The following is a 26,727-nucleotide window of genomic DNA, read 5'->3' on the forward strand; positions in this document are numbered from 1 at the left end:
ATCTGTTCTGGGGTCCTAGCCAAGATACCACAATACATGCAGCTGTCATGTGTTCTTAGCTTCCTCTGGCCTGTGACTGTTTCTCAGACTTTCCTGGGCTTTTTGATGACTCACTTTGGAGGAGTACTAGCCAGGTATCTTGTAGAAGGTTACTCCATTTGGATGTATCTGATGTTTCTGTCCTAGTCAGATTGGGGTGATGGGGTTTGGGGAGGAAGACCACAGACGTGAGACACCATTCTCATCACATCGTATCGAAGGCGCATACTGTCAACATCACTTACCACTCATGTCGACCCTGATCACCTGGCTGATGTGATGTTTCCGTGGTAAAGTCACACACCGTCCCTCTCCTGCGCCCAACTCTTCCCTCACTCTACTCTCGGAAGCAAGCCACTAAGCGTACCCCAATTCAAGTGGGAGGGCAGACTATCTCCATCCATTTTTGGGGATTCTTCTGTAAGAGAAATTTCACTCTTCTCCCCCACTTACTTATTACTATTCAATCATTTATTTATATTAGTATGTACTCACGGACGTGTATTTTATACTCTAGATTATAATCCAAGTACCATTATTTGCTCTGTTGCTCAAATTGTTCCAGCCATGGCCCTTGGGAGCTCTTTCAGTCTGGCTCCTGCGTTCCTTTGAGATGCTCCCATCATTTTGTTTTTTGAGTACTTCTTTACTTTCTGGCACTACAGGATGCTTCAGGCTCTCTTTTCCTTGCCCAAGAATGCTACTGGGGTGACATTCTTCTAGGCTCTTTTGGAAGACAGAGCTAGGAGCTAGGAAATACACGTATGTAAGCTAACCCATGCATACATACCTACTCACAACGATTTCTGTATCTACCCACCTCTATATCAGACTAAACATCAATTCACACTGACGTCTCCCACTGTAACCTCTTAGGCATGGATCATTCTAGCCTTGCTCCCTTGCTTATCTGCAACCTCCCTCTCCAACGGTGAGAAAACTGGTTCCCGCCATCCACTTGCCTATATGTGCACTCTCAGTATACAATGCAGCCTTTTCCAAATTGTGAACAAACACCCCCATGAGAAATTCAAATTTAACTACCGTGTGGTACTTACGTACAATTTATTTTAACAGTAGTCTTCGTGTTCCCAGTCAAAACTTAGTGTTCCCAGTTTTCCAAAGTTCCTTAGGGCAGCTCTTTCCCCCTACCCCCTGCAGTGAGGTTTTCTCATACATTTGTAATAACGGTTTTAAAATTTTTTTTGTCACAAGTCCGCATTCCATCTTGGAATCCCCAGGCTTCTTGGTTGGTTTTCTCAAATTTAATTTCTATACATTAAGGTTCACTCTTTGTAGGTCTTGACAAACGTACAGTGTCATTTATATACCAGTCCAATACCAAACAGATTCATTCCACCAACCTAAAGATTCCCCTATGCTTCTCTTAGCCAAAGCCTCGCCCTTTCTAACTCCCTGGCAACTGCTGATATGCTTTCCATTCCTACTTTTATCATTTTCCAGAATATCATATGAATGGAATCAAATAGCCTTTTTACTCTAGCTTCTTTCACTTAACAAAACGCATCTAAGATTCAATGTTGCTGCATGAATTAATAGCTCGTTCCCTTTATTTCAGAGTAGTGTCCCACTGTCCTGAAGGTACCACGGTGTGTGTATCTATTCCCTGAAGGGTATCTTGGTGGCTTCCGGTTTTTGCTGATTATGAAGAAAGCCGCTGTAACATTGGAGTGTGGGTTTTTGTGCGGACTCACTTTCAGATCAGCTGGGTAAATAGCACTGTCGTGCTGCGTAGGAAGCTTATATTTAACTTTATTTTTAAAAATGCCAAAATGTCTTCCAAAATGGTGTGCCATTTCTTTCACAACTTAAATACAATTCTTCTGATCCTTCCCTTCGTTTCCTAAGCTGGTAGTTAGGACATCTCACGCATAAGGCAAAAAGCACTGGCTTTGCCATCCGATCTGAGTTTAAATCCTGACTCCAAAAACTTAGAAACCATTTAAAGACTGGTGTGACTTTGGACAAGTTAGTTAATCTCTCTGAGCCTCGTATTGAGATTTATCTCTTCATATATGTGTGATGTCACGGGTTTGATTCTCCAGGAAGTGAATTCTGAAAGCACGTCTAACCTGCAGGATGTTTAATAGGGAGAGCCCTTGGGCTCGACACTTACCGAAGGGAGGGAAGGCCAGGGAATTGCGCAGAGGGAGAAGCTGGACAGAGATGGCCCATCAGAGCTGTCCTGATCTGAGCTGAAGTGGTCAAGCCTTTCTGTCCCATCCGGATCAGTCATCGGCTCAGCGCCCTGGCGGGAGCAGCTCTCTACACCTGGCGCAACGTGTCCTTCCTTGAAGGTGCGTCTGGACGGTGTTTTCCAGGATCCACTGCCCCAGACAGAGTGGAAAGAGCATTGGATGAGGGTGAAGAGCGGTCCCACATTGGACTCTTTCTAGCTCTGTGCCTTCAGGCAAGTCCTTCCCTCCCCAGAGCCCCCTCAGCTTACCCACACAGAAGGGGCTGAGACCACAGCCCCCCCCATCTTGTAGAGCACTTTGCAGTTCACTTAGCTTCGTGTGGCTTAACCACAGCAATCTGACAATAGCAGTAATTAGCGCCACCCCCCCAAGTGAGGTCGAAGGCAGTGCTGCTCCAGTGTGGTCTGGGGGCCGGAGTGTGTCCATCAACTGCTTGTTACCGGTTCCTGACCACGTTAGGTATAGAATTGGAGAATACCTGCTCAGAAGCTTTAGAGCAAGGAGGCAGAGGAATTTTATGTCTGTTGAAAGTAAGAATAAAAACTTGGACTAGTACTATGGTGGTCTTGGTTTTCATATTTCAGTTTTCTGGTAATTTATATTGTATTTTACAAATGAATAGGTCCAAGATGGATTAGAGACCCCCCCCCACACACACACACACGAATCCGGTCCTACACCGCAGACGTTTGGAGGAGCATTGACCTAGGGCATACCCAAATGCCAGCTTCTGACAATTGTTGCCTTTTTTAAAGGGGAGGCCCCTTTTGATCCTAATCATTGGCACTGCATTGATAGGGCCAGATTTATTGTGGGTTTTGTCCTTTTCAGGGCCCCTTTAAAAGGGGTTACTAGAAAGAGTCTGCTGCCCGTCCAGTTCCATCCATCCCCTCACCAAAGATGTAACTGGGTGTACAGGGCGCCCCTTGCGCTGCTTAAAGGTTTTCTGGCAAGGAGTGAGGGGGAGAGTTCTAGTCTAAGGAAAGCCCAAACCTTGTAGGTGATCCAGAAACTCCCCCATGTCTTTCAAAATCCATTTCCTGGCATTCCCAAAGGGTAGGAGTGAGGAAGAACTGGCATATGTTGAATGCTGGCTTATGCGTGAAGCATTTACAGGGGATGAAACCAAGCCTCAAGGAGGCACGTGGTGCGGGGCGGGAGCATGTGGCGCAGGGAGGGGTGTGGCGGGGCCGAGCAGGCGGATGGGGGGCTGTGCGCAACTTGCGGGTCCTCAGCCCCAGCCGCTTCCGTTGTGCGGTTCTGCCCAGGTGGAGGCTAGAACTGGGCTGAGTGGGAGCAGCAGAGAATAGGTGTCTGGGCAGGCAGCCTTCCTATCGAGACCAGGATTCCAGAAAGTCCTTACCCCTCTCTGACACACGAACCTCATTTATTAAAAAGAGTGGGTGTCGCTGCCGGTGTGGTTGAGATAATGCCTGTAAAGCATCCCAGCAGGAACCGGGGTAGACTAGGTTCTCAGTAAGTGGCTTGGTGCTGGCTCTGCCCTTACGTGGGGTCATTAAGACAGATGCCCAATTCAGCCCAAGGCATCCACCACCCATCTGGTCCTGCCCCTGCCCCACTCCAGCTCAAAGACCTTCCAGGGCTCCTCCCTACCTCGGGGAGAAATCCCTGACTCCCTGACTGGACATCTGAGTTCCCCCAGACAGTAGGCAAGGCAAAGTCAGGGACCCTGGCTGCCTTGTTCACCACTCTGTCTCAAAGGCCTGGCCTTCCGGCCTCCTGTTCCCTAAACCTCACTCTTGGCCACTGAATCACAGTAGTGCCATCACCAGTCTGTGCCCCACCCCGTCTCCCCTCCCTACCTCTGCTCGCTCAACAGTTTCCATCCTCCCCGGGTTACCCTCCTCCTGAACCCTCGCCAAGCGTGGTCAGCTCCCTTGTGAGGCCAGCGATTGGCCCGTACCACGTGGCTGCCAGCACTGCTGTGCTGGCTGACCCCTGTTCCACCCGGCACCATAAAGCAGTGTCACATAGGCTGGGCCCCATGGGCCCTTTGTTCCCTGTGGGTAATGCCATCTGAGAACTTCTCCCCAGGCCAAAGTGCAGCATGATTTCTGGAAGAGTCCAGCGCACCCCACACTTGAGGGCCTCTGACCCTGTCTACCATGTCTGACAAATCCTGTCGTCCTCTGGCTATCTGAATCTGTGTGTGTGCGTGCTGGGGTCAGGGAGCTGTTCTCCCGCACCACGCGAGGCCCCTGAGGCAGGCTCCGGGGGCCCTGAGGAGTGTCGATCAAGAGGTACTAAGTTAATAACTGACCCCTTAGATGTGCGGTTCTGGCACACTGCATCAGTTGGGGAGGCCAAGCACTAGACAAACACCTGCAATCGCTCAGGAAAGGGACATGTTTTGCGCAAAGTCCAGTGTGACTATTCCCAACTGGGCAACTCTCTGGGGCAGCCCTCCTCCTCCGAGATCTCATGCTGCTGTGCTCTTCCATGTGAGGCCTCCAGGGTCACCATGAAAAGGGAAGAATTCTCTGCCCTCTGGGCCCCCAAGTCTCTCACCACTCCTCTCCGCCATCCAAACCCCCTCAAATCTCATGCTCACCTCCGCCTCCATCCCAGCCAGGCCAGGGGGTCATGGCCAGCATTCCCTCCCTGGATCTCCACTCACGCTGTGCCCCACCCATTTGGGGACCCTGTCTATGGCCAGGCAAGCTGCCTTGCACAACACTACACAGCATGGTGTGGCCCAGTCTAGTCTCTGGGGGCTCATCTGCTGTCACGGAGGTAGCTAGCCTCCAAGCTGGCCCCCAGGGACCTCACATCCTGGGATCACACCCTTGTACGGAGTGTGAGCTGGACGTAGTGACTCACATCTCACCAACACGATAAGGCAGAATTGATGGTGTGTGATACAGAGGCTAGCTCATAAGACGTAGTGTGGCCCCTCTCTCTCTTTACTTGCTCTGGGAGAAGCCATGCCATTGGCAGCTCTATGGAGAGGCCCGCACAGAGGGGGCAGAGTCTCCTGCCGGCCGCCACATGGGTGAGCTTGGGAGTGCATCCTCCAGCCCAACTCAAGTCATCTGGGACTGCAGCCCCGGCCAAGCGTGTGGCCGCAACCTCAGGAGACACCTGAGCCAGAAGCCCTCAGGGAAGCCACTCCCAGATTCCTGACCTCAGAAACTGTGAGACAGTAAATGTTCGTGGTTTAAAGCAGCTACGTTTTGAAGAATCTGTCACATAGCAATAGAGAACTGATTTAATGACCTCCAAAGGCAGGCTGGGGTCTTCTCAGCCTCATCCCTGCCCCAGGCCCAGTGTGTGGAACCAAGAGGAAGCGCCATGTGAGGATTCATTCATGCACCAGTTCTCAACCAGTGTTGAGGTGCCATAGGTCCTGAGCTGGGTGCTGGGGTGGGGCTGAGGGCGACCAGGACATGGTCTTGGCCCTCGGGGATTTCCCAGGCTACTGGGAGACAGAGGAGTCCACTCACCCATTAATGACCATGGCCCTTTCACCCCTAAAACTAGCCCCCCAAAAGGGTAACTAACTCTGATTCAGGGCAGTGAGGTGGGAGGCAGGGTAGGAGGGTGGGTGGGGTGTGCTGATGGTCGACAAGGGAGGTACCCTTTGCCCTTTCCTCCCAGGTCTAGGAGGAAGTGTGTTTCAAGGAAAGGGAACAGCATGCCCCAGGACACAGCCGGTGCGAGAGCAGCGTGCGCTCAGCAAGCAGTGAGGGGTGCCAGGGTGATGGCGTTCAGGGGAGGAGATCCAGCTGGTGAGGTCCAGGGGCAGATGAGGAAGGCTCTGGAGGCTGAGGAGGAGTTTGGGCAGTATCCTGAGGCATGGAGACCATTTTAGGGTGTCGGGTTTTGTTTGGAGAGCGGAGACAGGTGTCAGACGTGGGTAGGCTGAAGGGGCATCACTGGAGGCAGGTCCCATCACGCATGGGACCGTGACCACCCCGCAGCCACCCAAGTGCTGTGTGCCGTGGCAGAGGAAAGGGAAGTCTGGGGCACCCCCATGGAACCCCTACCTCAATCAGGGGCATTAGGGAAGGCTTTCTTGAATAGAGGACACCAGTACTGAAGGATGAATAGGAATTTCCCGGACAAAGGGGGTGGTGGGGAGGGGGAGATGCCATTTCAGGCAGAGGGAACAGCATGGACAAAGCCTAGAGGGGAGAGAGCAAACCTGATACAAGGAACTGCAAATGGTTCAGTATGATGGGAGCCCATGGCTAAGGGAGGAGGACAAGTGAGAATGGAGAAAACTGGGCCAGATGATGGAAGAGTGGCAGAAGGCAGGCTAAGAAGCTTGGACTTGAAGGTGGACATCTGTCTTCCACTGACCCCTGCAGATCCCCTGTCCACCTGCCTCCACCCTGCTCCTTCCTGAAGGCCCACCTGTGCACTGCAGCTTGCGATTGGACTCAGGCAGAGGGGACCCTTGGCAGAAGAGGGAGGGGAAAGATGCCCATTCCTGCCTCCTTCCCTTCAGCGTCACAGGCATGGCCTGTCCTCTGACCAGCGATGGCCCCTACACCCTGGCTGGTCACTGAGGGTGGATTGGGGAGAGCGAGATGGGGATGGGGCCGCAGCCGAGAAGGAGCTGGTGCCCTGGGGATAAACGACAGCTCTTATCATGATCACACAGGGAATTCCACTACACATGGGGGAGGGCGGCGGTCCTGCTGCAGGCTTTCATTTATCACTGTTTTGTAGATTGCTTGCAGAGATGGCCACAGACGTTCTTCAGGTACTTCCAGCCCGTGGTATTGTGACACTGACGCTCCTCCCAGGCAGAGGTGGCATCTATTCCTCACCCCTGAAACTGGGGGGAGGGGGGACCCTCAGGAGTTGCTTTGATCAACAGAAGGGGTTGAAGTGACTGACGCTGTCCAAGTTGCTCAGCCCAGGATTTAAGAGATCTCGCAGCCTTGCTCTCACTCTTACAAAATCCAGCCACACTGAATGCTGAAGATCCATCAGACCCACCTGCAAAGAGAGGCCCAGCCAACACCCGCAGCAGGCCCAGTCTGCACAGAGCCCAGGGCAGACGGAGAAGAGCCATCTGGTCAACCCACAGAATTGTGAGAAATAATAACCCTTTGCTTCTTCAGCCATTCAGTTTTGGCATGGCTCGCTAGATAACAAGAGAGAACCATAATGGCCGAGTACTTCTCTCCTTTGCTAATCTTGCCCTTCCTTCCCAGCCCTGTCCACCTGTCACCTCCACCACTTCCTCCTGACTGCAAATCATCACTCCCTCCTCTGAGCCCCACCGCCCTCTGTTCCTGCTTCCCTTGTGACCCTTCTAGCATACTGCCTCATATGATACCAAGCACCTTCCTGAGACACAGGGTACCTTTATCACCTGAGTCCTAATTTTCATGTATTCCACACCATTCCAGACATGATATGGAGTGGTTTATACATTCAAAATAGTATCTTACTATGCTTATAACACCAGAGATGGGTATGGTAGTCTTTATTTCTCAGATGGCAAAATTGAGGTTAGGAAATGACATGTCTTGCCCAGAGTCACTGAAAAGGGATGGGCCAGGATTTAAACCCAAATTTAAACCTCTCAGATGTCCCCCCCTGTTGCAGTTACGGGTATAATCTGCTCCTGGAGGGAAAGGATGCTGCTTCCCTCCTGGAACGTGAGGGAAAGTCACAAGTATGGTCCCCACTGGGCATTCTGACCTTCACTACTAACATATGTCCCAAACCTAGGAATCCCGAATCTTCTCATCGGGGCATCTGTCCCCATCTCACCCACCCTGCAGGCACACACAAACACGCACTCTTCAAGCCTGGCCTTCATTCTCTGTGCTCGTCTGCCCTGTGTCCTAACATAGTCTCTCAACTTTCTTAGCCAGCAGAACAGGACCGGGGTAGTAAGCTTGGGGCCAATGGATTGGGAAGAATGAGTCAACATGGCATTCTCTGGCCCTATCTAATCCACCTTCTGGGAGATGAAGTATGGCTGCAGGGCCACAGGCCAGGCTGGGGGTCCAAAGAGAGGCTTTGATGAGCCCTCCTTGTTGGGGGATGGGGAGGAACAGAAGAAAGCTAAAATAGAATCCTTTCATTTGTTGAACTGATGTTTATAGAGACACCCCCCTCCTTCTGTGCCAAGGTCAGGGGCTGAAATTACAATGGATGAGTAAGAGAGGCCTCACAGAGCTCTCTGCCTCTGTAATGTCAGAGCTGAGACTCAGGGTTCATCTTAGTCGGTCAGGGAAACTGAGGCTCAGAAGGAGGGCGAAGAGGTCTGTCCACCACCATACAGCCAGTGACAGAGCACAGTTCTCCTTTTCCACCTTTTGGGCCCCTGTGGCTGCCAGGCTACAGCTCAGAGGACCCAGAAACCTACGGTGCTCGGTGCTCGGTGCTCAGTGCTCAGCGTGAGCGCAGAGGCTCCAAGGCCACCGCCTCCTCTCTGGTGCGGGGAGGGGGAGCGTGGACATGCAGGGTGCAGGGTGAGGGAGCTTATAGGAGACGGGCTGGAGCAGGCAGCTTTTTTCGTGTCGTTACTCAAGGCTGAGGAAGAAAAACCTGGTGACAGTTGCCGCTCTCTTTCTCTGTGTCTTGAGTGACATGGCAACAGGGGACTGGGACCTCAGATACCCCTCTGTCCCGGCCGTCTCTCCCATTCTCAGAGCAGCAGGCTGAGGACAGGGAGGCTCGCAGGGGTTTTGCAGCAGTGGTGCAAAACACCCGCGCCAGAGCCTGGTGTCCCCTCCCGCTCGCCAGCTGGGACTTGGGGCCTGGCGTGGTTGGATTTGCGAAAGTTCAGGAAAGCTGCGAAGATACGTTCAACAGACGCCTCCAGGAAGCCTTCTCAGATCACAGCACCTCCCGCCGGGCTCCCTAAGGCCAACCCTGCCTCCTGGGAAGCACTCAGCAGAACTCCAGGTGTTGGTCCGCGGGGACGTTGTACTTGAGCTTGTGGGCTTCGAAGAGGTCGCACAGCTCCTTGATATAGCGCTGGTGCAGCTTGTCCACCTCCTCCTGCGAGGGGTCCGGTGTCTTCTGCACTTCAATGGGCTTTCCCACTGCAAGACACAAGCGTGGGCGTGGGCCCGGAGCAGGATCCAGTGGGTTGCAGGGGCCCTTCCCCATGGGCATCCCTGCAGGAAAGTGCTTACTGCCATCCCTTTCAGCCCTACTCTGGGTAACGGGTTCTAAGACGTTATGGTAACGCCAAGATCCTGATATAATAACAACACCCGCGGGTGCTGCAATGTGCCGTGGAACTCGCCAGGCGCTTGCCCTGCATTATCTCCTTTATCCTCATACTGGTCTCATGGGGAGGGAAGCTCTTACTATTTATTCCTCGTGGACAGGTGGGGCAATGAGGCTCAGAGAGGCTCAGTAACTTGTTCAAGGTCACGGAGCCAGGAAGAATCCGTTCCAGTTTTTAAATCCTGGGGATATGCTCTTCATGTCCAGACCACGTGGTTCTGGGAGCCCACGATGCCACCATCAGAAGGGCCTGTAGATCTAGGATGAGGTGGGCCCACAGCCTACACAGCTCGTCTTCTTCCTCCTCCCTCCATCTGGCCGCCGGTGCCCACTTTGTTCTAGGGAAGCCCTAAGTGACCTCCTTCCTCTGGTTCTGCCTGGCTGGGAAGGCGGCTCCCCTGCCTTCTCCTCTCGGCAACGGTTCTGGTGGCGGCACTATTAACACTCGTGAAAATACTGCCAAGCACACAGGGAAAGCCTTGGTGTAGGGGGTTCACCAGGTCTGTGCTCAACTCACAAATAAATGGATGGATAAAGATGAACGGATCTCTCTCTAGGCTTCATCAGAGGGGTCCAGCTGGGATCCAAGAAGAAACAAGGAGCCCCAAGAACTGAAAAAGGCGGTGCTGAGTCTGTGCGCCGAAGCTCATGCCATTATTTACAGGGAACCCCTCAGGCTCGAATCCAAGCGTAGCGATCCCTACTCTACGCCCAGTTCTAATAAACTTGGAACGCCCTTGCCTTGCATCCACCTTCTCCAATAAACCTTACTAGATCCTCTGGGTCAGAGTTAAACCCTCCTTCTCTAACATAACGAAAAGTCCAATAGATCCTGAGCCAGTCCTCCACCCTGTTACTCAAAGGCAGTGTGTTACTTAACTTCTCGGAGCCTCAGTTTGCCATCAGTGAGAAAGGGATGATAGTCCCTATCTTGAAGGTTGTTAGGGTAGATGGAGCTGCTGTGTGTTAGGGAACCTGTCTGGCACTCAGCAGGCACTCTGTCATCAGCAGTGACTACTGCTCTTCGTGCATCCGCGACAGTTCCCGTTAGAGAGTGCCTTCTCTTAGGCTTATCTGCTTGATAAGCAGTGTCTGTTTCCCTTTCTCGAATGTGAGCTCCAGGAGGGCGAGGATGTGTCTGACCCATCTCCATGTCCGCTGGCAGCCCATAGCCCAGGCCTCTTTCCCTGTAGCCCGCCCCAACCCCCAGCCAGGCCGCTCGAGGCTCACCCACAGTGGTGATGGGCTGGCGGTAGGGTAGGAGACCGAAGCTGTACTGGAAGACGCCGCGGCCATGGAAGAGCGGAAGGGAGATACCCATGACCTTCTGCAGCCGGTTCTGGATGCGGCGCAACCAGGAGCCGGGACTGTTCTCAACCTGGTCAAAGAGCTCATTCTCCCCGAAGGAGAAGATTGGCACCAAAGCTGCCCTGGAGAGACACAGGCGAGAATACGTGTGCAAGGTCCCACAGAAGGCCCCAGCTAGCTTCCTGCAGGGACCTGGCGACCAGGAATTGGAGCAGAGGACAGAGCCCTGGGCCAGCAGTAGGAGGCCTGGGTGGTCTCCCAGCCCTGCCATAGCTTTGCTTTCCGACCTTGGGCAGGTCCTGGCCCCCGCAGCGCCACAGTCTCCCAGTTGTAACAGGACAGATAGACCAGAAGGCTTCAGAGAGTCCTCCCAGATATAAAACATCTGTGACCTTTGTAGAAAAATCTCTCTGGCCCCAGCTAGCTTGTGTTCTTCAAAGATGCTTCAGAGTAGAACAGCTCTGTGATATGCCCCAAACCCCATCTTCCCAGATCCCACAGATGTCGGATCGAGTGCCAGCTTTGGGCAGACAGGTCCCTTCCCACCTAATGCCTTTGATCACCGAGCCTCCCTTCTGAAATCTTCTCTGGGTGTTTGGGCATGCCATAGTACATATCTCACCAAAATATAACCTTCATTGTGAATAGGCTGAAACTCTCCCTGCCAAGATACAATCTGCACTAGTCTCTGCTGTCTTCCTGGGAAAATCTAACCCTCGCCAATCTCCCTCGGAGCCGAGAGCCCTCTCCCCAGATACCCGTGCATCAGGGCGAGCCTGACGAAGCCCTTGCGGTTCCGCAGCAGCAGCCTGGTGGCTCCGGGCCTGGCGTTCAGTGCCTCCTGGGAACCCCCTACAACGATGGCCAGAAGATTGCCCCCTTCCTTCCTGCTCAGAAGGTGAGCAGCGCTCTCCTTGTCCGACGTGACCAGCCCTGGGAAGAGAGGAAGGTGGTCAGGTACGAGGGAAGGGGGCAGGGATCGTGGGGTGGATGAGACCCAAGAGACAGACCACCAAAAGTGGCCGCAGAGGCCCGGGTCCCCACCCCACCCCCTCCAGCAGGGAGTCCTCTGAGGACTGGAACTGAGTCCTCTCCCCTTTCCCTACACCCTCACTGAGGTCGGTGTCCTGCCTGCGGCCGTGGAGAGTACTTCTCTGGGTCTAGCTACTTCTGCCACTGCACACGCACTCGCAAGAAGTACGGAAGTGTTGCAGCCCTGCTAAGATGCCTCGTCCCGTGCCTCCAGCCTCACCCTCCTGGGCTACCCAAGGCTGTAAAGACTCACCCCCCGACATGAGGTAATCCCTGAAGAAAGGGGCCCGGAACCACAAGGTCAGCATCATCAGGTGGGGGCGGATGCCCGGGAAGAGTGAAGAGAAGCCTGTGCTCTCCGTGCACAGGTTGACAAAGGCTCCGGCCACCAGGATCCCGTGGGGGTGGAAGCCGGCAAGGTAGTTCCGGGAGGGGTCCAGCTCAGCAGTCTTGACCAGCTGCAAGGACAGCAACCCAGAGCTGGACCTGCGTGCCAACCCTGACCGTGCCACTCATCAGTGTGACCTTGGACAAGTCACTCCCCCTCCCTGAGCCTCAGCTTGTTAGGAATATTGAGATATGGTGTGTGAATGCAACCAGGGATAGCGTCTCAGATTCACAGCTGGCTTTGGACAAATTGCTTCCCTCTCAGGCTCTTCATCTGTAAAATGGGGACGTTTAGCCCTGTGCTGCCTACCTCCCGGGACTGCTAAGAAGCTTGGGTCTGTGATACCCTGAAATTACCAAGATTACTACAGGACCAGATATCATTCGAAGGCATCAAAGGGACACACGGGGCGCCACCATGCTGGAAGGGCCCTGGTTTAACAAAACTAGGCGTAAGAAAAATGGGCACTTAAGACCTGGGAGTGAGCATTAGCAAGAGAAAGCAGGAGCGGTTGAAAGAGCGTGTAGTCTGGAAGGCCGGCTCCAGTCCTATTTACCCTTCTGTACAATGCAAGTGTCTTCCTGGGGCTCCCTGCTCCCCCTACGCCAGACCTTCACTGCCCTCGACCACATGCTTCCCCGAGCCATGGGCTTTGCTGGCAAGCAACTTGCTAGGGTCTGGTCAGGCCTGCAGCATGGAGCAGAAGGTAGGGACCACTGGTCATTGCAGACGGCCTGGGAGAGGAGAGCTGCTGTCTTTAGCAGCTCCCAGGTGAAGGGGGAGGAGGGTAGAGGGGCAGGAACTGAGCTCGCAAATGCTGCTCTCAGCCCACCCGTTACTGGATAGGCTGTTCCATGGTCCAGTCTGCAAAGATTATTGCTGCAGGCAGTGACTGTGTGTGTGTGTGTGTGTGTGTGTGTGTGTGTGTGTGTGTGTGTGTGTGTATGGAGGGCAATCCCTCTCCGACCCTGCCTGGAACTGCAGGCCCCCCCTTTACACTGCCCTGCTCTCTGGGAGCCACAGCCATGGGAGTCTGAAGGCCCCTGAGGCCCCTAGGCCATGCCCCAAGCCCCTGGCAGGAGGCCGGATGGAACTGCCCAGTCCCCACAATCTGCCCTCCCGGGCGCGGGCCAGCCCCTTCACTCTGGCTCAGCTTTGCCGCCGTGAAAGTTCATCCTATCATCAAGCCAAAACCTGCAGCGGGTGGCTCCCTGAGGATTCTCGCTGCTGCCTTTGGGGGCCCAGAGGCCTGGCTGCCTGCCCTCCGAGCAGCCTGGAGGGACCTGGGGGGCAGCAATGGGGACCTGAGCCTCTCTGCCCTATCCAGGCCGGACGGCCCCGGATTCTCCTGGACTTCACCTGGCCTTGGTTTCTGCAGCCCATCCTCCTGCCCAGTATGGCCCCCAGTTACCCACTGACTGTGCAGAAACCTGCAGGAACCACAGTTGCAGGGACCATCGCCTCCCACACGAGGACAAACCTCTTCCATTCACTCGGTGGGGACTCACTGGATATGAAGATAAATCCGGAGCAGAGAAATCTCCGGTTATCCTCAGTGGGAAAGGTGCTTGCTCGGGAACCCATCTGGTGGCGCTTCCCTACCAACAGACCTGGCTCCCTGCACCGACGCACGGGCACACGAATTCTCTCCCGGCCAGTGGGAAGGTGATTTTGTACGAGCTCCAGAAAGGCGACTTGCCAACAGCTACTGCAACCTAAAAGCGTGACTGATCTTTCACCCCAGCAACTCCACTGCTGCGGAATTTCTTGTGCTTGTGCCAAATGACCCATGGACAAGATTACTAACCAGAGCATCCTGTTTTGGTACTATCAAAACCATGGCATCCCCTCCAATGTCCCTCAACAGGGCCCACTGAGACAAATTCTCGAAACATCCGCACAGTGGGGCACGGGGCAACCCTAGGGAAGCGTGAGGAAGATCTCCTTGGCCTGGTGGGGGAAGATGGCCACAGTCACTGGTCAGGACAAAGCAAAGGGCAAGACAACGTGGGCAGAATGTCACTGACTGTGCTGGGACGGGGGACACGCACTTGTTTGTATGTGGACACACCAGACATAAGTCGTCCTAGTTGCCTCTGGGCGGGGACTTTTCACCCGTGGAACCCCTCGTCCCTTTGGAATTTCGAACAAGAATATATTACCGATCTCGAAGGAACAATGAATGTATAAATGAATAAATGAAAGAATGATTATCCTTAATAAAGAAGCCTTTGTGTATAGAGAAATACCCTGCTGAATGGGCACGCATGCCAATATTTGCCCGTGCATTCACATGTGTGTGTCCTAGTATGTGTGCTGAGGGGGCCATGTCCGCCTGTCCCTAGACATGGACTCTGCTGCTGTCCTTCCATGCCAATCTCTTCTATCTGTCCCCTGTGCCCAAGGGATAGCACTGCCTCACCGTGAGGGCCTTGAGACTAGAGACCACCTGTCTGCTGCGTCTCCTGAGCCAAGCACAGGCTGGAACAGAGGAGATGCTCTGGAAAGACTGTGGAATGAGGGAAGGAAAGAATGAACCCATGATTGCATGAGGCTGATGCAGCTGGCCTTGGAAGGAAGGCCCCCTGTTCCCGATCCTGTCCCAGCCTGTCACCTGGCTTCCGACAGCAGGGGAAAGAACTCTGAGCTGCAAGTCAGGAGACCCAGGTTCTGCCACCAGGCCTCAGTTTCCTCTCTGTCCCCCAGGACATTGATAATGCCTCCTTGGCAGGGTTGCTACTGGGTTCCAATGAGGTACACATAGAGGGGGAGGTCTGTAAAGCGTTGTGTTCTCTGCCTTGCTGCCCTCAGTCCTCCTAGGGAGAGAGAGTGGGACTAAGCGAAGACAGATGGTGTGCGGGGAAGGCCCTCTGCGTGCACGCTGTGGCCGGCCGCGTACCAGGCAGTGGTGGCTGGGGAGCGAACAGCCAGCCTGCTAGGCTCTGGGGTGGGCCAGCTTGCTATATATATATATATATATATGGCTCATACACCATCAAATTCACCCTTTTAAAGCGCACAATTCCGTGGTTTTAGTATGCCTCAAAGGTGAACAACCATCACTACTATGTAATTCCAGAGCATTTTCAACACCCCAGGGGGAAACCCCATGCCCATTAGCAGTCACGCGACTGTCCCCAGCCCCCGACAACCTTGGCTTCCTGTCTCTATGGACTTGCCGTGTTTGGGCATTTCATGTGAACGGCATCACACGATATGTGGCCTTGTGTGTCTGGCTGCTTTCACTCCTGGCAGAATGTTTGCAAGATTCCTCCACGGTGAAGCATAGATTGGCACTTCGTTCCTGCTTACAACTGAAAACTATTCCACCGTGTGAATAGACCATATTTTTGTTCGTTTGTCATTCAATGGACATCGACGTTATTTCCACCCTTTGGCCATTACAAATAAGGTGGCCACCAACACTTGCCTATCAGGCTTTGCGTGAACATGTTTTCAATTCTCCCAGGGTTATTGCTACTTTGAACCCGAAAACCCTCGCCTAGAAGACCGCAGCCCTGCAGGAGGAGAGGGCATGTGGACCTCGGGTGAGAGGGAGGACAGTGCGGGCTGTGTCTCTGCCCTGTCTGCCCAGGCCCATCTCTCAACAAATGCCCTTGTGCCCTCTCACACCCTTGGCGGTGACGGCCACTGTCCTGCTGTCTCCTTGAGGGTTCACCAAGTACCCACACCGCTAGCCTGTGGAACCGTGGCCCTCAGGAGGTGGGCTGCAGTGTGAGACACCCATCTGACAGTTGAGCAAACTGAGGTGCAGAAAGGTAAGTGACCTGCCCAAAGCCACACAGATGACCTGAGCTCAGTTCCGCTGTCTCCTGCCGAGAGCACCCGCGAGAGCCTTTGTCTCAGAACCAGAGAGGAACCTGGACTCTCTCAGCTTCCTTTCTAGTCAAACTTGGAATGCCTGGGGCTCTCAGGAGAAGGTGCTTCCTGCATCGGCAACCTGCCCCTCCCTGTCCCAGGGCCTGGCCCTAGAGATCCTGTTCATGACCTATTTATTTACCATGATTACTTGGCAGTTTAAAAATGCAGGGCAGGCGCCACCCAGGCGTTAAGCGTCTGCCTTCAGCTCAGGGCGTGATCCCGGCGTTGTGGGATCGAGCCCCACATCAGGCTCCTCCGCTGGGAGCCTGCTTCTTCCTCTCCCACTCCCCCTGCTTGTGTTCCCTCTCTCGCTGGCTGTCTGTCTCTCTGTCAAATAAATAAATAAAAAATCTTTTTAAAAAAATAATTTAAAAAAATGCAGGGCAAGCAAGGTCTGATTCAGTGGTCTGGCTCTGGCCTTGGGCATCTGATTTGTGGCAGATTTTCAGAGGATTCTGATATATATCAAAGTTTGAGAATCACCCCTTTAAACCAAAGGAATTCCTTCCAGCTTTAGGCCTTTGACTGTGTGTGTGTGAGTGTGAGTGTGTGTGTGTGGCAGGGGGACTCAGGTCTTTCCCTGTCTCCTCCCATCACGGCCAGATGGAAGGAAAGGCTTGGATATTCTCCCTGGCCCTGGCGGCCCAGGTATGTCCGCAAGTCGGGCTTCAGACCCCCTCGCCCCTGCCTCTCAGCTGGTTCTCGTCCCTGCCCTCTCCCCCTTGCACTCATGTGCTCACGGAACAGACACCCATTAACATCTGTGGCTGTATTCCCTCAATTCTAAGATGCACCTTTTCTTTGCATCTTAACATGCTCTCAAGATGCATTTGACGATTTCTTTGGAGGGATTTTTTTCTTAGCAGTACGTAAGATACTGGTATGTTTTACCATTAAGGATATCTTAGAGGGATGCCTGGGTGGCTCAGTTGTTGAAGCCCCTGACTCTTGATATCAGCTCGGGTCTTGATCTCAGGGTCATGAATTCAAGCCCTGTTTTGGGCTCCAGGCTGGGCGTGGAGACTACTTAAAAAAAAAAAAAGGGGATGTGTTATTGTTGAAGAAATACAGGATGTGCTGGGCACGGAGAGCTGGAAAGAACGCCCCAGGTGGAGCACATTGCCAGCACCTCCCGCGCCCAGGCACCTCAGTACCCCGGCTTGCTCCATCTTCTGTTCACTCTGCAAGGGAAGTACTGGTGCAATGTCCCCATTTTACAGATGAGGAAACTGAGATGGAAGGTTAATTAACTGGTTCTAGGTCACATAGCTAGTAAAGTGGCAGAGGCAAGACGGCCAGGCGGCCTGGCTCTGTGCATATAACCTACAGGCCCTATCATCTTGTAGGAGCCCCCAGGAGAAAAGTGGTGGGCAAGGGAGACGCCTGGGTGGCTCCGTCTGTTAAGCATCTGCTTTCAGCTCTGCTCATGATCCCAGGGTCCTAGGATAGAGTACTGCATCCGGCTCCCTGCTCAGCGGGGAGCCTATTTCCCCCTCTGCCTGCTGCTTCCCCTACTTGTGCCCCCCCCCGACAAATAAATAAATAAATAAAATCTTTATTTAAAAAAAAGAAAGAAAGCAAAGTGGTGGGGGTTAAGGGGCGAAGGGGTGCACTTCCAGTAAGGGTACCAGCCTAGGGGACACAGCTCATGCCTGGAGAACTTGGATGGCAAAGGGGGCAGGTGAGGCATGAGCAGGGGTCCGGGATCCAGGGACCTGCAGGCTGGGCAAAAATGAGATTTGATTTTAGGAGTATTCCAGTTGCTGTGTGCAGGATGGACTGTAAGGGAAGTCGGTGGAAGCAGAGCCCAGATAAAGGGCTGACTGGTCAGGATTTAGATGGTGCATGAGGGAGGAGTTGTGGAGATAGACCCCAGGCTCCAGAGCCGTTCTCAACCAGGGCCAGTTCCCCCCCCCCCCACCAGGGGACATGTGGCAATGTCTGCAGATGTTTTTAGTTGTCACACCTGGTAGAGGGGAGTGCTACTGGTGGGTAGGGGCCAGGGATGAAGGCACCCTCCGCCACGCACACACACCCATTCAGCCCCAAATGTCCATGTGCCGGCGTGCAGAAAGCCTCCTGAGAGCTGCTGGCTGGGGAGTGACAGCAAGGACAGGAAGTGAACAGGTAGGGAGCCCCTCCCTTCATGGCAGCCAGAGGCCTGAGGAAACAGCTGTGCCCAAGGCAGAGGTAGGAGCCATGGGAGAGGGGTCAGGACAGGCACAGCTCTGTGTGAAGAAAGACCTTCCCCCAGGCAGAGCCCTCCTGTGATGAAAGGAGTCATCACAGGAGGAAGTGTCACTCTGTCCAAGTGTAAGCTGGAGATCTGTCCTGGATAGGCAGCTGGCTACCCCCCTACTTCTGACTCCGGTTGAGAGCCCCCAGTACGCTGGGGGTGGGGGGTGGGGAGGGAGGGCATGAAGTCCCTAGTGATGCCCGAAGGGCTGTAGAGGAACTGAGGGAAGTCCCAGGTGTGTGTGGGGAGGTGTCTTGCTCTGCCCCGGGTCTGCAGCATTTCCTGACACCAGGTCACAGCCCGGCCAGAGCACTCCATCCCTCCTCAGGCCTTGGCCTGCGTAGACACTGTTTACTCCAGGATGATGAAATCTTTGCAGGGGAAACCCAGCTCTGGGGCTGGTCTTCAGCATGAGGTGGGATCAGTGCCTCCTGTGTGAAACATCATCTGATTCTCCATCATTTTAGCTCTTTAGGAAGCCTATCATGAGTTTAGAAAGCTGCAAGGCCTGAAAGTTTCCTAATCTGGCTTGGAATTCCATCCATAGATGCTTGTTCATAAAATGACACTAAGAGCTGATAGAAGCTCAGAAATCTACACTCATTGGACAGGGGATCTCAGAGGCCTGTGGATGTGTGCGGGAGAGTTACCTGCCTCCCCCCTCCCCCCCCGCCAAGATCCCAGCAGGGCCGGGGCTGTAAAGCTGTGTGAACAGTGGGAGGGTCTCCTGAGAGGAGGCGGGAAGGGAATCAGTGGGCCCCAGCCCCAGCCCCGCAGGCTCCCAGCCTAGGCCAGGCCAAGTCAAAGTGCGCGCCATCTCGCCCTCTGCTGGCCACGTGGTGGTACTGCCCACTCTCTGCCCAGGTGAGGCAACAGGCCTGCTGTGGGCAACAACACTGAAACACTACACACAGCATTGCAGCAAATCAGGGCAGTGTCTCACCGGGGTCAGTAGTGCCAAGGTTGAGAAACCCTCCTCAAGGGCTGCCTGGCTAGGGGATGGTCAGGAAGGGCAGTGGATAGGATGGGCCCAGACCCTGCCTGTCTTTGCTGACAAGATCCTGGATGCAAATACGAGAAGACCTCCCCCAGTCTGGATGCCCAGGTTAGCTCAGCGCTGCCCATTCACCCTGCCCTTCAACACCTATCACCCCTCATGAGCATGGAACTCTCTGCCGGTCAACTTCCTGCCCTCAGCCTCGCCCCTGCCCTGATGCCCTACTGCCCTGCCCCTGTCCCACCCTTGCCCTTTGCCCAGGAGGCTCTGCTCACTGTGGTGCTCGGGGCTTCATACGCCAGCTCTTGTCCAGATTTCGCTAGTCTTCGCCGGCCCCAGAAGGGAGCAAAGCGGGAGCCCTGAGTCTGCCACTGAGTGCCCGCGAGTCAGCGAGTTGTTGAACCTCTGTGATACCTGCGGGGGACCTAACGCTGGGAGGGCGGGAAGAGGTGGAGCTCCAGGATGGGGTGGGAGAAGCCGGGCAGGTGTGAAGGTCAGAGCAGCCTGGCTCTGGGCTGTCAGAGCGCTCCCCAGACCACAGCCATGTGCATGCTTCTCCACGCTCCCCACTGACTCAGGCACGTAATACTAGCACCTAGTGTCCTGCCAACCTGCATGGGGCATTCCTGCCAGCTCAGCGAATCCGCCCAACTCAGTGACATGTGTGGCATCATCTCCACATTACACAGGAGGATACAGAGGCTATGAAACTCTCCTGAGGTCACCATGGACTGCGGCGGTGCTGGCATTAGAACCTAGTCTGTCCTGCTCCAGAGGCCACACTTTATGCCTTTCTTCTCCTGTTGCCAGGGGACGGCCAGCTGCCCCTGCCTGGCACCTCTCCATTTTCCCCACTGCCTTCCCCCCTGTCCCATCCAGCCAATAAGCCAGCCCTGCCCAGATGCTCGAGTCCCAGGGTTCAGTCTGTCTGGGATTCAGTAAAGGAGCCAACGGGTCTGTTCACTCAGGACTGACATTTGAGTCCAGGGTCAAGTATCCACGATGGGATGAAATGAGATGAGAGTGAGAGATTCAAACGTGCTCAGAGGAGAAGGGGTCAGTCTTCTTTCTGGATACGTGGGGAAACTGAGGCTTAGAATGGGGCAAGGTTTTGTTCGAGGACACCCAGCAATCTGGAGTTGGGGGTAGGATAGAACTGAGAACCTGTTCAGGGCTCTCTCCCCCGCTCCTTCCCCATAGTTAATGCACACTGGAAGACCTTGTCGTGAGGAGTTGGTCACACCTTTGTCCCTCTCGGGTGTCATTCTCCCCATCTTATGAAGTGTGAGGCTTGATGGTCCCTTAGGACCTTGAGTTTATTACATTCACCCCCCCCCACCTGGCTGCTGAGGGTTCACACCTGTAAGATACACATATGTGCCACACTGTTCGTCCACAGAGCTCCTTCAAACCCTGACATTTCCCAGCCCTGGGAAACCACAGCCAGGGAGAAGCTGGACTCCTCCCCAGGCCACATAGTGGTGCAAGCCCTGGCCCCTTGCTTGCAGCCCGGCACTCTGCTCCCTGCAGCCTGGGCCGCGCGACGGCGGTGAAGACGGATGCATCCCGCCAGCCCTGGTACTCACCGACACGGGGAAGTAGTCCCTCATGTACTTCCACAGGAAGCAGTGCCTCACAGCTTTGAGGGGCCTGCCCCCCTGCCGGGGCCTGTCTCGGTCCAGGTACCACCAGGTCGCGTACAGGACACTGACCAACCAGAATCTTGTGAACAGGAGGCCGATGAAGACCGCGGTGCAGATCTGGGCTGGGGAGGGAAGCAGGAGCCATCAGAGGTCTGAGGGGAAGGAGGTGAGGCGGTCCCCACGCCCAGGGCTAGCAGCACTGTCCTGACCAGCCCGCACCCCGGGAGCAAGAGATGAGCTTCCCATGCCTTTACGGAGAGAGTGAATGCACCCGCCAGCCTGCCGATGTCTGGCTGGGAGCACAGACTGGAACCTAGGTAGGCCCCACTTCAAAACTCATTGTTCCCACTGCCCTGGAGCCCTTGTTCATCTGGTACCCCCCCTCCGCCACCTCCCTCTCTCCACGGAAGTAGTCTGCATTCACCAGGTGACGACGGATTGGATTATCTGTTTCTACTTTCCATCTTTTGGGACCTCAGAGAACACGGAGACAGTCTTTCTGCCCACCCTCTGCCCCATCTTTCCACAGATAAATCTGGCCAGATCCTCCTCTCTTTAAAGCCCCTCCCTGGCTTTCCCGCAACTTCAAGGCACAGCATTCAAGCTCTCCATGAGCTGGCCCTACCCGCCCCCTGCTTCAGCCTCTCCTCGCGCACAGGCACCCCCAGTGCTCTGGCCACACTAACCTCTGTCTTCTTACAGTTCATGGAGCCCCTTCAATCCCTTAGTTTTTGCTCATGCTGATTCCTCCTTCCTGCGGTACCTTTCCCGGCGAAAGAGGGAGGGAGAAAGAGGCCAACCCCTGGCTGGCCCGTGGCTCAGGGGTGTAGCAGGGCTAGGACCAGGCCCGGTGAGGAACTCCCCCTCTGACCTACAGTTCCGGATCACTTACATAGGCTAATCCCAGCTTCATCTCAGGGTCAGCCGGTCTGTGGGCCATCCCTAATCTGATGCTGACCGAAAGAATATTCCCAGAGAATATGGCTATTTCCCCATTCCATTTCTTCCGCTCAACACCATGCACTCATCCTCTATAAAGAAGGTCAACTTCCGGTTGTACATTCTATTTGAAAGGAGGGTGGACTGGGCCTGTCATTCCTGGCAGGTTTCCTGGAGGCGGGGACTTTTGACCCAGTCTGAACAGTGGTAGATTTCCTAAGTTGGATGATGTTCACAGATGTCCACTTTACACAGAGCATCTCTCATGGGCCAGGTGCTGGTGGGGGCCTGTGAATAACAGACACCAAGTCCCGCCCTCGGAAAGCTGACGTTCCAGGGTCACATCCGGGGCACTTTGTTTTTTAAATTGTTCTTGCGATAAAAGACTCATAACATAACATGTATCACCTTAACCGCTGTTAAGCATACAGTTCAGCGGCAGTAAGTCCATTCCCACTGTGGTGTAGGCGTCCCCACCACCCGGCCCCGTGCCCCCTCCCCCAGCCCCTGCCGGCCACCATTTGCTTTTCTGTCTCTACAAACATGACTGTTCTGGGAACCTCATTTAGAAGAATCATGAAGTAGTTGTTTGGTGACTGACTTATGCCACTTCGCACGATGCCCTGATGGCCCGCTCATGCCATCTATGCTGCGGCGTGCGTCAGAATTTCCTTCCCTCCTGAGGCTCGACACCATTCTATGGCATGTACCCACCGCACGTTTATGCATTCACCTGTCCATGCACCAATGGCCACTTGGGCTGCTTCCTCCTTTGCACTGTATTTTAACATACTGTTGAATTAGTTACTCATAACGTAGAATGGGGAGGCTTCACAGACAAACCCTGATATCTGATTTCTCTAGAAAAACTAGAAGATGTGTCAAAGCTCTCAGGGACAGCCCTTCCCTCCAGCATTTCCTCCCACTCCCGGACCTGCCAGCCAGTCTCAAAGAGCAACATGTGCTTTATTCTCATAGAGGCCTTGCTGTTCCTCGAGGGGGCGGGAAAGGACCATTAACCATTGGCGGGTTGGTTACCTTTTTGTTTGTCTTAAATATTTTTTAATAAAAACCTTGCAAGAGAAAGTCGTAGAAGAGCGGGACTAAAATGCCACCATTTGTGTGAAAAAGAACACTGGCACGTAGAAATACAGCCGCACACGCGTAGAGGAGAAAAGGATCCCACGGCTCCGGAAGGAGGAGACAGGATATGGGCGACAAGGACAGCAGGGAGCCTGAGTGAGCTTTATTTATTCCCTTTGCCTTATGAAAACTGTTTAATGTGGAAAAAAAATCAAAGAAACCCAGCTAGGCCTCTCTCCCCTTGGGCAAAATCAGAAGCCTGCATGGGTGGCTCCCACTGTAAGAAAACCAGCTCCAGGGGCACCTGGGCGGCTCAGTTGGTTAAGCAACTGCCTTCGGCTCAGGTCATGATTCCAGGGTCCTGGGGTCAAGTTCTGCATCAGGCTCCTTGCTCAGTAGGGAGCCTGCTTCTCCCTCTGCCTGCAGCTCTCCCTGCTTGTGCTCGCTCTCTCTCTCTGACAAATAAATAAAATCTTAAAAAAAGAAAAAACCTAGCTCCAGAAAATAGACACAAATGGTTGATCATGGCTATCTGGAAGGTAGGATTTGGGGAAGTCTTTTGCTTTTAGGACATACATGTTTGAAACTTTTACAAGGGCACATATTAGTTCTGCAGTCAGAAGAAGAGATTAGGATAAAACACACAAGGTTTTGTACTTGACCAGAAAGGCCTCCTCCATACCTACCATCCCTTACCCTCAGCTCACCCTTCAACTCCTCTGAGCAGGCAAAACTGAAGACTATTGGGTCACTTAGGAAGGGAAACACTTTCTTTCACTTAATCCTCACAACTCGGAGAAGGAAAAATTTTAAACCCCACTTTACAAAGGTCCAGAAAGGGTATGCTAATTGGCTAAGGTCACACAGCAAGCTGGTGGGATGGGATCTAGGATTCAAATCTATCATTTTGGCTACATCTTGCTCCCATTTATTCACTCAACAAACATTCATGGACTCCCGCTCTTGTAGGAGCAGGGGATGCAGTTGAGGACAAGACAAACTGTCTGAAAGGCTCTTACTTCCGGTGTGAATTATAGAGGAGAGGAAACAGTCAATAAGTTACCCACTTGGGAAGTATTTGCCTGTTAGCCCTAAGTCCTTAGTGACAGGTCCTAGTAGACCTCTCTAGCCACTTCTCTGGCCTCTACCACTCCCTGAAATGCCTCCTCTGACTCCAGTGGGAAGGAGCTGTTCAGGAAATGTACATAGTCTTTACTCTTCCCGTGGGAGCCCTTACTCTCTTGCCAGCCTTTCAATCCTGCCCCTTGCCCCCCATCTCCTAAACAGCACCTGAATGGGGCCACTTCTCCCCAGCCACTGCCAGCCTCCCTAGACCAGGGTTGACAATCTTTTTCTTCAAGGGCCAGATTGTCAATATTTTAGACTTCGCAGTTCAAGAGGCAACTTGGATGATATTACATAGGTCCCTAATTATTGAAAATACAACCCCTCGAAAATGTAAAAGTCCTTCTTAGCTCCCAAACTCTACAAATACAAGAACGATCAGTGGGCTGGATTCGGCCCACGTGCCATAATGTGGTGCCCCCCGGTGTGGATGGTGACTCCCTACATCAGCCTGTTCCCCCACACTCCAAACACAACAGATCCCTGCACTGCGACACACAGATTAGACCTTGTCACTCCCCTACCTAAAGCCCTTCTGAGGCTCCCCTTTGCCCCCAGGCTGAGGAATGTGGTAAAACCTATTCCGGGGGCCAGGGGGCCCAGAGCCCTTTCCCAGCTGTCCTCCCTCTAGTCCTCCCTACTCGACCTCTCTGGGTTGCTCCTGACATTCCCTGGCTTCTATGCCCCGGGCCTGCAGGGCTGTAGGACAGAGGCGGGGTGGGGTGCAGCGGCAAGGACCGTCAAACACGCTCTGGCTCCCAAAGCTCACACAAGGCATGCGGTGACTCACGAACCTTACCCCCTGTGATCCCTCAGCCGCAGCCTACCTCCAGGCCCCAGTGACCTTTGTCCAGGAGCCAGCAGAGCCTGCCCTAGGCTAGGCCTCCTTCCCCAGGCTGTCTCCACCTGCCCCTTAGCCTCTTAGCCCCACCTCCTCCCACACCCGTCTGCCCTCTCTCCTCTTTCTGCCCCTCCTTCCCTGTTCCATTGGCTGTAGAAGGAGCCCAGGACTCCGGACCTACAACCCTGGGCAGTTAAGGTACTTTCTCTGCCCCTGCTTTGCTGGGGGTGAATCCTTCAGCTGCAGAATCGTGAGGAGGTCCTGAGGGAGCACCTGGGGTGTGTGCATGTGTGTGTGTGTGTGTGTGAGTCAGAGAGAGAGAGAGAGATTTGACTAACATGTACGCAGTACACCCATACCGTAACACCAGGATAGTCGCACCCGGGCACAGGCCGGACAGCAGCCCTGGGGGGAGCAGAACCTACCGCACGTCGTGCTGGGAGGACATGGAGCATCCCACACCCCCAGGCACGCTCTCCCCGTGCTCGGCCCCGGCCCTCCTCAAAAGTGTTCCCTTAGCAGAGCAGAGTTTGGGCAACTGTGGTCTCCCGGGCCACCATCAGTGTGTTCCCGGTGTGGGTGGGGTGGGGAGCCATCCGCAGCTGATGAACTAGAGACCCACAGAGGTCACGCAGCTGGTTGCTTGCCCAGCCGGGGTCTGACCCAGGCTCACCTGGGACACTGCTCATGCCCCAATCCCCTGGAAGTCCGTAGCTTCTCTTGCACTTCTATGCTTCCCCTGTTCCCTTCTCTTTCCCCGCCTAGCAGTCTGTTTGCTCCTCTCTGAAAGGAAGGAAGGAAATCCATTCCCTCTGAGAAGCCCCACAGAGGCTGGAACTTTCCCACAAGCATCTAGTTCCTTCCCCACACCACTACCAGGCAGCCTGAGGCAGGGTCTCTGTCCTAGTACTAAGGTGGAAAGCTCAGTAACCTGTCCAAAGCCACAGGCAATGGCTTCTGCCCTGCCTTATCCCCACGCCGTTTCATACCCTCCAGAGGACTCCGGGCAAGGGACTCTATGGGCAGGGGCTCTGAGTGCAGCAAAGCCCCCGTGAGGATGAACGTCTTTCCACCGTCAATGCACTGTGTGCCCCTGGAATGGCAGGAGCCCATGGTCTCCCAGCCCCCAGCCCAGCTCGCCTTACCCAGGACCAGGAAAGAGAAGACCCACTGCAGGATCATGAAGGTCTGCAGCCTGCGCTCCCACGGCACGAACAGCGGTGCAAACTTCACCATGCTGGCTCCTCTGACGGCTCCAGAGGCTTCTCTGAGCACTGCTGTGGTCCGAGACACCAACTGATTTTTGTTGATACTGGAGGTTGCACAAGCATTTGTGGGGGATGGGGGGAGGAGCGTGCCCCACCCGGCCCCACCCAGCCTCAAGGCCTCTGCCCCTAAGGTGGCAGGGACACCTTCCTACAAGAAACCTTTGAATCCACCTGCCCTGGGCCTAGAAGGAAGGAGGAATAAAAGGAAGCATATAACCCTTACCCAAGGCAGTTTCCTCCTCAGGCAATGCCGTTTCTGCCAATGACCTTTCTCTGTTTGCTTGAATCTTGCCCTTTATTTGGAAGGTAAAGCCCCAAGTAGACTAATGCAATCCTGTCTTCATCTGTCCAATGACCTGGCTCCAATGATTATCTCCTCGCTCTCCTACCGTGTGGACTGCTCCCCCCTCCACAAATGTGCAGTAATAGCTCTCACCTAAAAATTCCTGGGCCCCACCGTCTCCTCCACCCCCTGCCCCATTTCTCAGCTTGCCTGCATGGCA

At 54.1% G+C, this 26,727-nt stretch overlaps 1 protein-coding gene across 1 annotated transcript; it reads right to left on the bottom strand.

Annotated features, from left to right (window-relative positions):
- Nucleotides 1–7,713: 7,713 nt before the first annotated feature.
- Nucleotides 7,714–26,456, bottom strand: MOGAT2 (monoacylglycerol O-acyltransferase 2). Its single transcript, XM_002915297.4, has 7 exons — nucleotides 26,448–26,456; nucleotides 26,102–26,233; nucleotides 20,912–21,090; nucleotides 12,076–12,280; nucleotides 11,549–11,723; nucleotides 10,713–10,912; nucleotides 7,714–9,292 (listed from the first exon to the last, which is right to left on the bottom strand). Exons 2-7 carry the CDS (start codon nucleotides 26,190–26,192, stop codon nucleotides 9,138–9,140), a joined length of 1,005 nt encoding a protein of 334 aa, XP_002915343.2. The 5' UTR covers nucleotides 26,193–26,233; nucleotides 26,448–26,456; the 3' UTR covers nucleotides 7,714–9,137.
- Between the last annotated feature and the right edge of the window lie 271 nt (nucleotides 26,457–26,727).

This window comes from Ailuropoda melanoleuca, chromosome 8 (genome assembly GCF_002007445.2).
Source record: "Ailuropoda melanoleuca isolate Jingjing chromosome 8, ASM200744v2, whole genome shotgun sequence".
Lineage (NCBI taxonomy): Eukaryota > Metazoa > Chordata > Mammalia > Carnivora > Ursidae > Ailuropoda > Ailuropoda melanoleuca.

What these genes read in the sequence shown, in the direction of transcription:
- MOGAT2 (XM_002915297.4), bottom strand. Translation starts at nt 26,192, where the DNA reads ATGGTGAAGTTTGCACCGCTGTTCGTGCCGTGGGAGCGCAGGCTGCAG. An exon ending in GGGACTACTTCCCCGTGTCG is followed by an intron (nt 12,281 to 20,911) that starts GTGAGTACCAGG and finishes CTGTCCTTGCAG; the next exon opens with CTGGTCAAGACTGCTGAGCT. An exon ending in GGATTACCTCATGTCGGGGG is followed by an intron (nt 11,724 to 12,075) that starts GTGAGTCTTTAC and finishes CTCTCTTCCCAG; the next exon opens with GGCTGGTCACGTCGGACAAG.